Below are 13,594 nucleotides of genomic sequence, written 5' to 3'. Positions count from 1 at the left end.
GTTACTGCCGGCTTCCCGGCAACCCGTCCACTTGCCGTTGGTGAGTCATGCGCACTGGACTCTCAGCTCTTCTATTACAGGAGTCCAGTGCAAGGACTGCACACTCTCTCCTTCGTCTAGGTGCATCTCCAGTAGCAGCTGCTTTTGATGGTCTGCCTTGGGCGGGAAGCTTACTTTTAGCCAGCAGTGTTCTCATTGTGATTCCAAAGGTTATTTTGCCCAACTTGGCGGGCACTTTTGAATTCAATTTTGAAATTGAGCGGCAGCCAGTGTTGATTATCGGAGAAAAAGTGATTGATCAATGAACCTGACAATGTTATTTAATTTATTTTATTTAAACTATTTAAAATTCGAAACTTAAGTGAAATCAATACAAATTTACAATTAAATAATATATTACAATTACAATTACAATTGTACTTGGTTTTAAATAAAAACTAAAAATATGTTTGAATACTCAACTCGAAGAACGAGTTCTGGACATTGAGGCGGCATAATAAGACAGTACTTACTTTATAATTACAATATTTAAAAAGCTTATTTAACTTCCAAAATATATATTTTTGACGGAAATATCAGTTTAAAACCATAGCGAAAACTATCGGCTAACCAGCGAGAATCCGAACCCAAATCTAGAGATGGAAAGTGCTGGTTATGAGGGTGATATAGCGAGTGGGAACAGCTGATCACCAGAGGTTAGATAATAGATTTCTGCTTCCTCCCTTAGAACAACGTCAACATGGCTCTGCGATTTGTGGCCAAGTCATGCCGATCCCTCCTGCAGAACGGCAATCGTCCTTCGTCCTGGACCCGAACCCTAGCCCACTATCCCGTCAACGATGCCATGTTCGGGCTGGACGAGGATCGCCAGAAGTTGAGGGAAGTCGCCTTCAATTTCTTCCAGAAGGAACTGGCTCCATTGGCCAAGGAGATCGACAAACTGGATAACTTCAAGTAAGATGTAAAAAGATCCTAACAACCATGTTGTGGGTTTATCTTAAATGGAATTTATGAGAAGTTGATTGGGAAACCATATGGCAGAGTTTATTTTCTCTACATTAAAATATATATTTGAATTTTATTTATAACATGCAAGGGCCAAAATATAATTACAACTTTTCTCATTTCATAGGGACATGCGCCCTTTCTGGAAGAAACTGGGCGATCTTGGCTTCCTGGGCATCACAGCGGAGCCAGACTTTGGTGGCACTGGGGGCAGCTATCTCGATCACTGCATCATCATGGAGGAATTCTCGCGGTAAGCTATACAACTTAGCTAAGCTTGAAATAAATTAGTAAATAAATATTTCGCCTCAAATAAATATGGCTGATATATTAATTTACTTAATGAAATACAAAAAAAAAACACATTAAAAAAACAAGATTCATCTTTATTTTTCAGAGCTGCTGGTGGCGTGGCTCTGTCTTATGGAGCGCACTCCAACCTGTGCATCAATCAGCTGACCAAGAACGGCACTCCCGAGCAGAAGGAGAAGTACCTGCCGAAGCTGTGCAGCGGTGAGCACGTCGGAGGACTGGCCATGTCCGAACCCGGAGCTGGATCCGATGTGGTGTCCATGAAGCTGCGAGCCGAGCGCAGGGGCGACTACTATGTGCTGAATGGATCGAAATTCTGGATTACGAACGGATCCGATGCCGACACTTTAATTGTCTATGCCAAGACCGGTGGTCCTGGAGTGCCGGACAGGCACGGTATCACAGCTTTTATAGTGGAGACCGCCTGGGAGGGCTTCAGTGTGGCCCAGAAGCTGGACAAGCTGGGCATGCGTGGCAGCAGCACCTGTGAACTGGTCTTCCAGGATCTGAAGGTGCCCGCCAAGAATGTGCTGGGCCAGGAGAACAAGGGCGTCTATGTACTAATGTCTGGATTGGACTTTGAGCGCTTGGTGCTCGCAGCCGGACCCGTTGGTCTGATGCAAGCGGCCTGCGACGTGGCCTTTGACTATGCCCATCAGCGGAAGCAGATGAACCAGTTGATCGGCGAGTTCCAGCTGCTGCAGGGCAAGATGGCCGACATGTACACCACGCTGAGTGCCTGCCGCAGCTACCTCTACACGGTGGCCAGATCCTGTGACTCTGGCTCACGCAGCTCCAAGGATTGCGCTGGAGTCATTCTCTACACCGCCGAGAAGGCCACTAAGGTGGCGTTGGATGCCATTCAGATTCTCGGTGGCAACGGCTACATTAATGAGAACCCAACGGGTCGCATCCTGCGGGACGCCAAGCTGTACGAGATCGGAGCAGGCACCTCGGAGATCAGGCGCTGGCTCATTGGTCGCAAGTTAAACCAGGAGTACAAGTAGGAGCAAGGAGCCTAGCTCTAATCTAGAACCAGAAACGCATTTATAGAATGACAACTGTGGCAATTTTGTGAAATAACTCTACAACCTGACAGACTAAATGTTGCATTTATTTTTTTAATTATAAATGAGATTTATAAAATCCTTTTACGTTGTGTGTGCCTTAATAAAAACTACGATGTATATAGATTGCGATTAGCTTTTTGACTCTCTCAATGCTCAATCTAATTAACTTTTCCTCTACTTTCCGTTACTTCAGAACGATTTACTACTTGCTGAATTTTTTTTTGCACCTGGTACATAAATCACAAATCTGTAAAAATTATTATGCAAAATCGTTAAATTGACCGATAATTGTTGTTGGATTTGTTGTCATTTAGTAGATAAATTTAACAATTCCACGACTTATATATGTACCAGGCGAACAGAAACAGCAGGCAGTAACCCAGCAAGCAGTGCAGTGCGATCAGCTGTTGACTTCCATTGGAGCTAGCTTATAACGGTTCTGTGCAATTTTTAATAATGGCCGTCAGTTTAGTTGTCCAATCAGAAGAGTTCTTTAAGTTCCCCTCTTATGGGAACCGTTACTTGAGGATTGAATCAGCCACTCGTCTGCTTGCTGATTTTTATGTTCATCTGGTGCCGAAAGGGGAAAAATTTATACATGACACGTCTTAGTTTCCGCCCTTCTTAATCTGAATTCTTGACCAAAATTCAAAACACTTTTAACAGCCTTGTTAAAATATTATTTTGTTTTATTAATTTACAAAAAATACACAATTTAAATATGCAACTGCATACACGACTCGCACATGTACGTATATACAAAGATATAAGAAATAATAATGATTACAACAAACAGAATTCACAACTTTAGAACATAGAAAGGGTTTTACATAGATATTTTGACTGTTCGGCGTGTGGGGTTTCTACCTTTTGTTTATATTAAGGTTACACGCATTACGAAAAAAGAAATCATGTTTTTAGTGCACAGTAATAAATTGCATCGAAATAACAACGAAAGTGAAGTACCAATTTTGTAAAGGTTATACGATTATTAAGGGTTAATTTAAAATTTCGCTTGGATTTTACAGTTTAGATTAAGAAGGCTCGCCTGACTATATAAAAAACTGCTGTTAACGGCTTGCTCATCGAGATATATGATGTATTGGCAATTAAATGGCAGATAAACAAACACATACAACAGATTTTAGAAGACATAGAAAGTCGGATAGCGATTATTGGGTTGTTAATATTAGGCGATTATATAGTAGGGGTAGCATATATAGACGTAGTTCGCTAGTGGCTAAATTACAATTAATATTAAATTATTTCTATTAGTATGTTCGTGTGTATGGGGTGTAAATGTTAAAAGCACTTTTGGCAAACACCGACAGACTCCTGCCAGAACATTTACTTAGGCAACTAGGGCGGGCTTCTAGTCCAGTCGAAAACTATGCTTCTCCGTCTTGGTTTCCGAACGGGATTCCGTCGTAGTCGTGAAGGACTTGCGCTCCATCACGCGCTGTGTCATGGAGGTGAGTCGCTCCGAGCCCTGGTCCACGATGCTGATCTTTCCGCCATCGGTGTTGAGGGTCATCTGCGAGAAGCTCGACTCCAAGGGCTTGACCACACCGAGATCGCTGCTGCTGGTTGTGGTGGTGGTGTTGTTGTTGGCCGCCTTGTCGAAGTTACGCGTCTCATACCTGCGGACATACAGAGCACAGATTAGCAAGGGCAGGGAGACAGCTTTTCAGCTAAAACTTACCTGGACGTGTAGCCTTCGTAGTTCTGTCCAGGATAGCCATTGCCGCCCGTGAGTTGCACCACACCGCCTTGACCAAAGGTTTTGTCATGCAGATCCTGCACGCATGCCTCCAGATTCCGGTTAACCGGCTTCTGCGGCACCGCCGGCGGAGATGAGTTTTGCGTTTTAATGCTGGACGACGACTCAAAGCTATGCTGGTAGTTGGTATTAGTGGGTGTGGTGGCGCCAATGGTGGGTGCAGAAGTTAGGCCGTTGCTGCCGCCCGGGCTGCCCGGATAGGGACGGGGCACTGCATTGGCTGTTAGCTTGGGATTAGGGCGGAAGCTACTGTGACCAGACGTGGCGGTTTGCATGTTAGAAATGGTCGTAGACAGCGGCGGTGGCGGCGGAGGGAAGTCTCCGTTGGCATCATCCATTGCAGGATAGTTGGACGGCGGCGGTGACACCGCTCCGGGGTGGTGGAAGTGCTGGGGCTGCGGACTGGCGTAGTTGTAGTGATGCTTTTGCTGCTGCTGCTGGCTTCCGCCTGAGTAGTAGCTCGGTGAGCTGGGCACTTCGCCGGAACCGTAGTAGACGCCTCCTCCTCCGCTGCGACCCAAAGTCTGTTAATGTTACGGGGTTAGGAGAGAGAGAGAGAAGAGAGGTTAGACGGTTACGTGTTAGATTGGCTATGCCAGCCCCACACCAGGTTAGGATCCCTCTGAATTACTCTACTGGAAAGCATAGACAAAATGGTGCCTCAATTTGGCCATCGATCTCAGTGCCAATTTCATTCACTGGTGCAAAATTTAACTAAAAATGAAAGGAGATAAAGTATAAAAAGTTTCTCATACATTGTTCTGGCTCCTGTTAATCGTTCCATAGGCAATCTCTGTATCGCTTTCGTCGGTAGTGAAGCCCTGGGCGTTCTTTGCGTATCGCTGCGCCTGTCGCACGTGCTTCAAGCGCTGTCGCGCCTCCTCCAGCTCCTTCTCCTTGCGCAGCACGGCGGAACGGGCATTAATCTCCTGCGCCATACCATCCACCATCGATGTGTTAATCTTCAGGGAGTGCTCCTCCTCGGCCTCCAAGCCCTGTTGGGCAGAGTGCACCAAGTTGTCGGTGGACTTGATCACTGCATTGCCGGCAGCCTGCAGACGTCGCCCGGCCTCTGAGTTGGGGTTGGACTTCACCTTGCAGGCAATCAGGAGCTGGGCCGTTGAGGCAGCCACCTGCTTGGCAGTGGAGATAAGCATCTCTTCGGTGCCCACACCGCGCACCAAATTCTGGGCAGCTTCCACCAGGCTGTGTGTGGCGGCGGCTACCAAACGAGCGGCCGAGATGAGACCCTCGGACCACTGGCCATCGTCAGAGCTAGTCAGAGGACGACGTGCCACCTTGCCTTGATCGATGAGCTCACGCTGAGCAGCGTTCGCAGCGCGCACCAAGGCAGCTGAGGCGGCCATAATGCCCTTGGCAGCCTCCAAAATCATTTCGTCAAACTTCATGTTCTCGTCGAGTTCGATCTGTGTGTGGGCAGAAAAGGCAGAGATTAGTATGTAATACATATATGGGAACAGGAAAGCTTTCAAGGCATAACACAGTCACCAGGCGTTGGGTTTTAGTTGAGATTTCGAGCCGAGAGGTTTAGTAGATTGGCGAAGGCCACAGTAATAATATGTTTGATTCCTGGGTGAACTTTTGAATGTAACAACCAAGAATATCAAACATATCTCACTGGAGCCATCAATTAGTTCGTTTTGAGGGCGTGGAGTTAGGGATCAAGCACCGTTTATAAACTAGCATTAGTTAGTTATCATTCACCACTTATTACATATTTAGTTAAAGATTTATAAGCTAGACCTACCGTGACGTCGGCCTGGCGACGAGGACGCAGCGAAGCCAGCTTCTTGGCCGCCGCATCGATGGAGGCAGCGGCGCCCAACAGCTCGTTCTCGGCTATTACTGTGGGATCCTCGGGATCGATCCAATCGGAGCCCTTGAGCAGTCTGGCCATGGCCACCAGATCGGTGACGCACTTGGCCACACGACGCGACAAATGCATGCGATCATCGGCGCTGCAGTTGTGCAGGATGCCGTTGAGCAGTTCCCGATAAGACTCTCCAACTGCCGTGCCTGCCTCCAGGGTTCGCATTCTCAGTTCCTCCGTTTCGGCGCAGTTCCAGGCGACGGAACGGCAAACGATCAGCATGTCAGAGATGGCTCTACGTCCCAGATTGGCGGCAGCCACAATGTCAGCCTGCAGATTGGAGGTGCCAGCAGCCACAGCCTTGGCAGTAGCGGCCGTCACGTTCATGGTCACACGGATTAGGTCCTCGGGTCCCACTTGATTGCTGCCCACTGGTGGGGGAGTGTGCATGGCCTGTAAGGGTAGGAAAATTGTGTTAATAATTGATATACATTTCGATATCTTTTAAAAACTTACCCGAATCTCTTGGGAAATAGCTTCCACGGTGGCCTCCATGGCCCGCGTTCCGCGCGTGTGCTCATCCTCCACAGCCTTGACAGTCTTCAGCAGCGAGGACACATTCAGCACCATCACCTATTTGGTTTCGAGTGTAAATTGGTTTGGCAGAGCAGAAATGTTTGTGATTAATGTTTGGTCGGAAAAGAGGTGATTTTCGGAGAGAGTTACTTATAAATAGAGCAGGATTTCTACAATCGTCGACTAGTGAACATAAGTTACTACTACTACTTCTACTACTAAAGAACTACAACATTCTAATTGGCTTTGGCACTCTTACAAATCAAAATAGAAAACTAATAGATAGTCAAATAATAGATTTTCCAATTATGGGACTTTATTATACGCATAAGTAATAGGAATTAGTTTTTAAAAATGACTTGGTAACATTGATAGACAAGATATAAATAATGAGAACTTTTAGGGGCCAGGTAAGCGATACGGAATCCCTTCGAATAGGTTCTCAAAATGTGCTTTAAGAGGTTTTAAAATGTAAGTAAAATAAAGACATTTGCTTTAGGCTCTTCCCAGCACTTAAAAGTTCTCTTACAATCAGTTTTGAATTCAACTTTTCAAGGGGCAAAAATTATGTTTCATTGTGTTCTGAATGGATTAATGCAAGTTGAACGAGGGACACGGACACGGATGGTTCTCAGTTGGCCATGGCGATGTCGATGATGCCGCTGCTGCTGCTGCTGCTATTGAGGAGGAGGATGTGGCTGCCACTGCGGATGTCTGAGTGTGGGTTAGTTTCTGAATGGCGGCCATTGTGGGCAGCTGCTTGGCAAACATCTTGAAGCGTCTGCTCGTTTTTTTTTTCGATTTTATTTTTCGGTTTGTGCGGATGAATGGAGATTTTGGTTTGATATCGATTTGATAGCAGATTGTTTCCACAGCGAGCGCAGCGCATGAAGAGAAGGAGGAGCGTGTGGAGCGGTTTTTTGAATTCGATTTGCATTTTGTACAGTTCATGAGTGTTTTGGTTTTTATATTTTATTTTTGTTTTGTGGGAAAAAAGAAGAGCAGACACGTCGAAGGCACAACGAATTAGCAAAACGAAAAAATACATCAATTTATGGATTTTCCCACTTGGTTTTCTTTTTACAAACATTGGAGGTGGGTGTGGGAAAGATGGGAAGGGTGGTTCGGAAAGGGTAGGTGGGTGGTTTGGGTGTTCTGGGTGCCTCGGTGGTTGAGAGAGCGCGGCGCAGCAGTTGCAGGCAGAGCTAGCCAGCAGGGATGACCAGGGGGTTAGAGCCAGAGCCGGGGCAAGTAGGGTGGTTCCAAAACATATACTCTTGTTCGCCGATGCCGCAGGGAAATAATGCAAGTAGTGGGCATTCGTGGTGGGCATGGTGCGTTCGGTTAAACATTGATAACATTAATAACATTAAAGGATACGAAAACGACAACAGAGAGCGAGAGCGAGGGCAGCAGCAGAAGCTTAAGGGAGCAGAGTGGGATGCGATTTCCATTCATTCTTGTACGAGATTTTAACAAAAAAATATCAGCCAACAGCAGTGGAGTTGGGTTATTCGAAATATACACAGATACATTTAAGTGGTTGGGTTTTATCCTTTTTTTTTTTTTTGGATTTGTTTAATGTACGGGTGAATGAGTGCCAAAGCCAGTTGATGTTTATTTATGTTCGAGTTTTCAATATGCCACAAAACAACATTTATGTATGCGCTTTACATATTTTTGCATGAAAGAGAAATTATTATTAAAGAAATAATTGTATAGCCGATAAACACTATCGAGAGATCAGGGAGGCCACGGAAATTGCTTAAATGTATGATATTTATAAACTTTTTTCCTTATTTTGAGCTGCATTTTAATAGATTTCGGTGGCATCCCTGCCTAAATTAAGTTTATTTTCAAAACCCATATTTTATAAAACTATTCTGTAAACTTAAATAACATTTTAGGGACAAACCATAACCATTTCTAGTCAGTTACAATTTTGGTGAGTTAAGGAGAGTAAAAAACTAAGTCAGAATAATTAACTTCAAGTGAATTAAGTTAATTATTCTGCAAATACTAAAAGCCACAACAACGAAAGCTTTATAGCAGAGATTAAAAAAAAACAACTACAGAGTAAGAGAGATAGTTTAAGAGAGAAACAGAGAGAAAAAGAGAGAATGGGGGCGGGGGAGTAGTTAGGCAGATCTGACACTTACCCTGGCGCTTTCCTTTAGACCCTGCATGGAGGGATCGTTGATGGGCTTGCCCGAGGCCAGCTTGGTGCAGTTGATCAAGTCACCCAGGGCCGAGGCAACATCCTTGACGGCATTAATGACCATCACCTGAGAGTCGGGCTGCGAGGATCCCAGCGAGCAGGCACCTCGCTTCACTGCCTCAGCCAATTGAGCTGGAGTTTAAGGTATTTAATTAATTATCATCCCTGAAATACTTTGTATTCTTTACTCACTTATAGTTGACACTGCATTCTGGGCAGCGCTGGCCAACTGATCCTGAGTTCCAGCCGCTCCAGTCACCAAAACCTTGGTATCCTCGACCAGAGCCTTGGCCGTCTGCAGAATGTGCTCGCGATGATCGGCAAAGCTTCCATCTCCGTCCGAGTGCAGAGTGCCGGCGGTGGCAAACATAATGGTTGTGTCCAGATCTCCAATAATGCCGGATACCGTGTGGGCGGCATTGATGCAAGCCTGAGTGCCGCGTGATCCCGCCTGCAAGGCAGCCAGCACTTGAGCCACCTTCTCGGACACTTCGCGAGCGTTGCGCGCAATATCCTTCTGAGCGCCCACGTCGTTGGGCCGTGCTCCGCCGGCTGACGACTGGATCATGGAGCTAACCGAGCGACCCAGATCGATGACCGTGGTGCGGATGCGCATGGCCACATCCGGAGAGGTTGTGGTGGTGCTGGCTCCCACGGAATCTTGTGTCAGCTGCTGGTAGTGCTGGGTCATGTCCACGGCCAGTTGGGGCAGGGCCGCTGGCTCCACGCTGCTCTTGGCATTCATCTCGTTGGCCAGACTGGCGATCTCCTTCGCCCGTGCCACCATGCGCGTCTGATAGTCCACGAAGGTGTCCGAGTATGAGGCATTCAACAGCGATTGCCGCTTGTCGGTCAGTCGGGTGATCGACCGGTTCACTTGCTCCATCAGTCCCGTCACAATGCCAGTCTCAGCGTTGATCTTCTCCACCGTTTGCTGCAGCTCCAGGATGGCTTCCCGCGTGCCGTCGATAGCCTCGTCCAACCGCGGATGAGCATGCGTGGCTCGGGGATTGCCGGCCGAGTCCTTGGCCGACTGCACCAGTGTAATGGCACTCTCCACTACCGAGCGGGTCTGCTGGATCAACGACATCTGCTGCTGGCTGTGCACGATGTGGGTGCAGGCTCCGATAGCGCCGTTCACCATGGGCACCACATACCGTGAGATCTCGCCAACGGCGTGGCCCAGCTGCTCAGCATTGTTCTTGCCCGCCACTCGGATGGGCTCCAATTTGTCCACCAACTCGGATGCCGAGTTCATTGTCTGGCCACTGAAGCCGTGCAGGTTATTGTCCCGTCGCTGGCTAAGACCCTGAGCGTTCACGGCGAGCGCACAACTGTCCAGCTCACGGGTGCAAGTGCCCAGTGTGTGGAGCACTTGCTCGCACTGAGCCTGACCCGGCGCCTTGTCCCGGATGTTGTCCACCAGCCGTTTCACAGACTCCGACACGGGCGTCGAGTGCATCGAGAGCTGTTGCCACACGGGTGGATTGTCAGGGGAGAGGGCCAGCGACTTGGCTGCCTTGACCATCTCAACTACACCGTCGATGACGCCGCGACCCGCTTGGATTACTGGCTCTTGCGCCTTCCTGCCCTCCGCGGAGATCTTGGCAGGTACCGAACTGAACTCGGGACTAGAAGCATATTGACGCACCGCCTTGACAGCTTCAAGGAGTGGCTCCACCAAACGCTCACGACTTCCACTGGCTGGCTGCTCCTCAATCGCCTTGATAGCTTGCACCAGGTCCGAGGTGGCCGTAGCCACTTGCTTGGCCAGCACAATGAACTCGTTCTTAGCCACCGGGTTCGAGGTGTTCATCGATGCCTGGCGGCAGATAGAGCACAGGTAGCTGGTGTGCTTGGCAATCACCGTAAGGGCAGAGATCATCTGCGGCTTGGTCGACTGCTGGCTGGCCACAATGTCGCAGTGCTGGCGGATGCCCTGGTAGGCCCATGTTAGTTGAGCCTGATCGATGATGCCCGGTCGTCCGGCCACGCTGGACGGATGCGAGACGCCAATCAGATAGGCGGCCTGCGAGGAGCTCTCAATCAGTCCCTGGATGGAGTCGTTGACGTTGTTCACTGACTGGCTGAACTCCACGTGCTGCGATTGCTTGGCGTTGTTGATCATCTCGGAGATGGCGTAGCCCAGGTTCCGTGACTTACCGGTGGCCTGTTCCACGCAATCGAAGTAGCCCAGCTCATTGATGGGCTCGTGGGGGTAATCCAGCATCAGGCGCAGGGCCTCGATGTTGCGCATGGCGTTGTCGCATTCCTTCTGGCCAGGAGCCGACTGGATGCTGGCGTCCACCAGTTGGTTGATGCTCTCCGTCACACCACGGGCCGCTGCGTGCAACAGGTTCTTGGCATTCGGCTGACCGGGATCGGCGGCAATCGACTTGGCCGTCGAAAGGAGCGAACACGACTGGGTGGACACGTGACGCAGGCACTCAATGATCTGGCAGCGAACCTCCTCCTCCTGTGTCTGACCGGCCATTTCCATGCTGACCGACAAAAGGTCCCGGTAATTGGCCGCAAAGTTCTGCGTGGTCTCGGCCAGCAGGGCTGGCGAGTGGTAAGAGACCACGATTTGGCCTCCGGAGCTGCTCAGTTGCTCGGCCACCTGTTTCAGTTCCGACTGCAATGTGGCATATGGTCGGGCCGAGGGCGGGAACTCGCTCATCAAGAGGATCTCACTCAGATCGCTCACGTTCCTTAGGGCCACGTCCACCTCACGCTGACCGGGAATGCAATCCACGGCAGCGTACAACGCTCCGTTCACCTCCTTTCCAGCCTGGGTCAGAGCGTCCGGGTTGGATACGCCCTGCAGTGTGCGCTGCGCCTGCTCGATTAATCGTGCCGATCTGGTCACCACTTCGTCCGCACAGTTGATAATTGCCGGGTTCTGGGTGGTGGCCGCCACTCCGTGCACGCCCTTAGTAAAGTCTCCCAGGGCTAGGGCCGTGTCGCGACCCGCTGCACCGGCGTAAATGCGCTGGTTATGCAGCACCGAGGACATCAGTTGGCTCAGGGCAATGCCTACGTTCTTGGCGGACCTTCTCAGCTCATCGGCCGTATTCTCCACCGTCTGTCCCGGCAACGGACGCAGCTGGCCGGCGAGGGCCGCTTGACGCGTGTCGTCGAGTACGTCGTGAAGCTTGCGCACCTCCTCCAGGGCCGACTCCAACTCCTGGCCACCGCAGGCATCGCGAGCGCGCTGAGCCACCGAGTGCAGCTCGGAGACACATTGTCCCAGATGCAGGGCACCCTTGGACAGCTGCGTGGCAGAGGGAATATCGGTGACGGTGGGCTGCAGAGCCCTCGAAGACTTGGACACCTGCAGAGCCGGTTCGATGAATTGTTCCGCCGCCTCGATGAGGTTCAGCTGTGCGTTGGGCTCGTCCGGCTGCGCCCGGGTTGTTTTCAGTGAGGTGACTAGTCGCGGTATGGTGTCAGCCACTCGCTTGCAGTCCTGCAGCAGCGTCTCCTTTGTCTGATGATCCTGACTGTGCTGCACTGCGTTCTGGGCAGCTGAGATGCACTGCGTGGCCGCCGATGCGGCCTGCTTCGAGCAGAACTCCAGTCGTTGAATGAGGCCGCGCTTCATGGCCGGCGTGTTGGCCGCAGTAGTGGTGATTTCGCGCAGCTCCTCGGCTGCCTTGCGCAGGGCATTTTGGTTATCCGTATCATGGGGATTCGATGAGCAGAGACGAGCGGCCTCCACCAGCTTGGCTGTGGCATCGGCCAGCTGCTTGGCGGCAGATAAGAGACGACGCTGCATGTCTGCGTCCTGCTGCTGATCGGCCTCGCCCTTGATGCTCTGGATCAGCTGGGCTGTGGTCTGGCCCAGGGTGCGAGCATGGCGCACCATCTCCTGGGGATCGTGGGTGGACACCAAGATGTCAGTGCCGATAATCACGTTCTCGACGGGACTTAGCTCAGTGCTGGTGCGGTTCGCATGCTCCCTGGTGCTCAGCTTCACGTGCTCCAGCATGTCGGTAAGGCTCTTGGACACATCCCGAGCAGCTGCCAGGAGATCGGCCTTCAGTTTGGGATCGTTGCTCGCCTCATTGCATACCTCGCACAGAGAGTTGACGGCTCTGGCTACGTTCCTGGCTGCCGCCTCCAGTTGCTCGCGGCAGGCAGCGTTGTGCAGCGTGGGAGCCACTACCTTGGCACAGGCCACCAGCTGACTGGTGGCCAGGGCACACTGGCTGGCTGCTCCAATCACCCGATTGCGGGCCTGCTCGTCCTCGCAGCTGGCGGCAATGTTCTTGGCTCGCAGTACAAGGGCGGCTGTAGTGTTGGCCACCGCCTTGGCCAGAGCCAGGAGCATGTCGTGCAGATCCCGATTCTCGGGCACCTCCTCCTCGGCAATGGTGCTGAGAACATGAGTGGTGGCCTCTCCCACGCGGCTCGCCGCATTGATCAGATGCTGCGGAGGTTCCTTGCTCTCCGGCTCGGCGGCCTTGAGAAGATCGCTGAAGGCGTTGCACAAGTTGCGGGCAGCCTCCAGCAGCTGGTCTCCATTCGAGTCATTCTCCATCAGAGCGGCAATCAGACGCACTTCCTTAGTCACCTCGGGTATGGTTTGGGCGATCTGCGACACCGAAGCCGAAATGGCCTCCGTATCTACCTCATCCGGCTGCGATGCGGTAATGATCTGGGCGGTGGCGGCGCTCATGGTGGCCACATGACTGCTGACGGCCTGTTTGGAGGTGTCCAGCGTGTTCTCGCGCCACTCAATTGAGCGCATATCGCTGCCCAACTCCTGAATGGGTGCCTGTAAGCAGATAAGGAGTAGA

General features: G+C 50.6%; 2 protein-coding genes across 11 annotated transcripts in view; one reads left to right on the top strand and one right to left on the bottom strand.

The window, feature by feature from the left end:
* The first annotated feature begins 613 nt into the window (after nucleotides 1–613).
* On the top strand, nucleotides 614–2,508 carry LOC110190026 (isovaleryl-CoA dehydrogenase, mitochondrial). The gene is made up of 3 exons (XM_020960329.2): nucleotides 614–954; nucleotides 1,133–1,258; nucleotides 1,403–2,508. The coding sequence occupies exons 1-3, from the start codon at nucleotides 740–742 to the stop codon at nucleotides 2,322–2,324; spliced, it is 1,263 nt and encodes a 420-aa protein (XP_020815988.2). The 5' UTR covers nucleotides 614–739; the 3' UTR covers nucleotides 2,325–2,508.
* Nucleotides 2,509–3,054: 546 nt separating this feature from the next.
* Nucleotides 3,055–13,594, bottom strand: part of rhea (Talin_middle and talin-RS domain-containing protein rhea) — a 32,646-nt gene continuing 22,106 nt past the window's right edge. For 7 of the 10 annotated variants that reach the window (XM_086833634.1, XM_020960762.2, XM_020960763.2 and 4 more), the window contains 7 exons: nucleotides 8,985–13,572; nucleotides 8,734–8,924; nucleotides 6,515–6,631; nucleotides 5,936–6,451; nucleotides 4,923–5,594; nucleotides 4,090–4,691; nucleotides 3,055–4,027 (listed from right to left, as the gene is read on the bottom strand). In XM_086833634.1, coding sequence (XP_086689760.1) covers nucleotides 3,760–4,027; nucleotides 4,090–4,691; nucleotides 4,923–5,594; nucleotides 5,936–6,451; nucleotides 6,515–6,631; nucleotides 8,734–8,924; nucleotides 8,985–13,545 — 6,927 coding nt within the window. In that variant the 5' untranslated portion in view covers nucleotides 13,546–13,572 and the 3' untranslated portion in view covers nucleotides 3,055–3,759. Of the gene's footprint in view, nucleotides 4,028–4,089; nucleotides 4,692–4,922; nucleotides 5,595–5,935; nucleotides 6,452–6,514; nucleotides 6,632–6,868; nucleotides 7,356–8,733; nucleotides 8,925–8,984; nucleotides 13,573–13,594 lie in introns of those variants that run through there. The other 3 variants (XM_086833633.1, XM_020960764.2, XR_015271888.1) reach the window with 3 other exon arrangements.

This window comes from Drosophila serrata, unplaced genomic scaffold, assembly GCF_035046125.1.
Source record: "Drosophila serrata isolate PLE 108 unplaced genomic scaffold, ASM3504612v1 contig_272, whole genome shotgun sequence".
NCBI classification, from domain to species: Eukaryota; Metazoa; Arthropoda; class Insecta; order Diptera; family Drosophilidae; genus Drosophila; species Drosophila serrata.
The sequence above is the reverse complement of the archived record's forward strand: the minus strand, read 5'-3'. Positions and strand labels throughout refer to the sequence as shown.

Coding starts and splice junctions, on each gene's coding strand:
- LOC110190026 (XM_020960329.2), top strand. CDS start 740: ATGGCTCTGCGATTTGTGGCCAAGTCATGCCGATCCCTCCTGCAGAAC. Junction 955..1,132: donor GACAAACTGGATAACTTCAA/GTAAGATGTAAA, acceptor CTCATTTCATAG/GGACATGCGCCCTTTCTGGA. Junction 1,259..1,402: donor ATCATGGAGGAATTCTCGCG/GTAAGCTATACA, acceptor TTTATTTTTCAG/AGCTGCTGGTGGCGTGGCTC.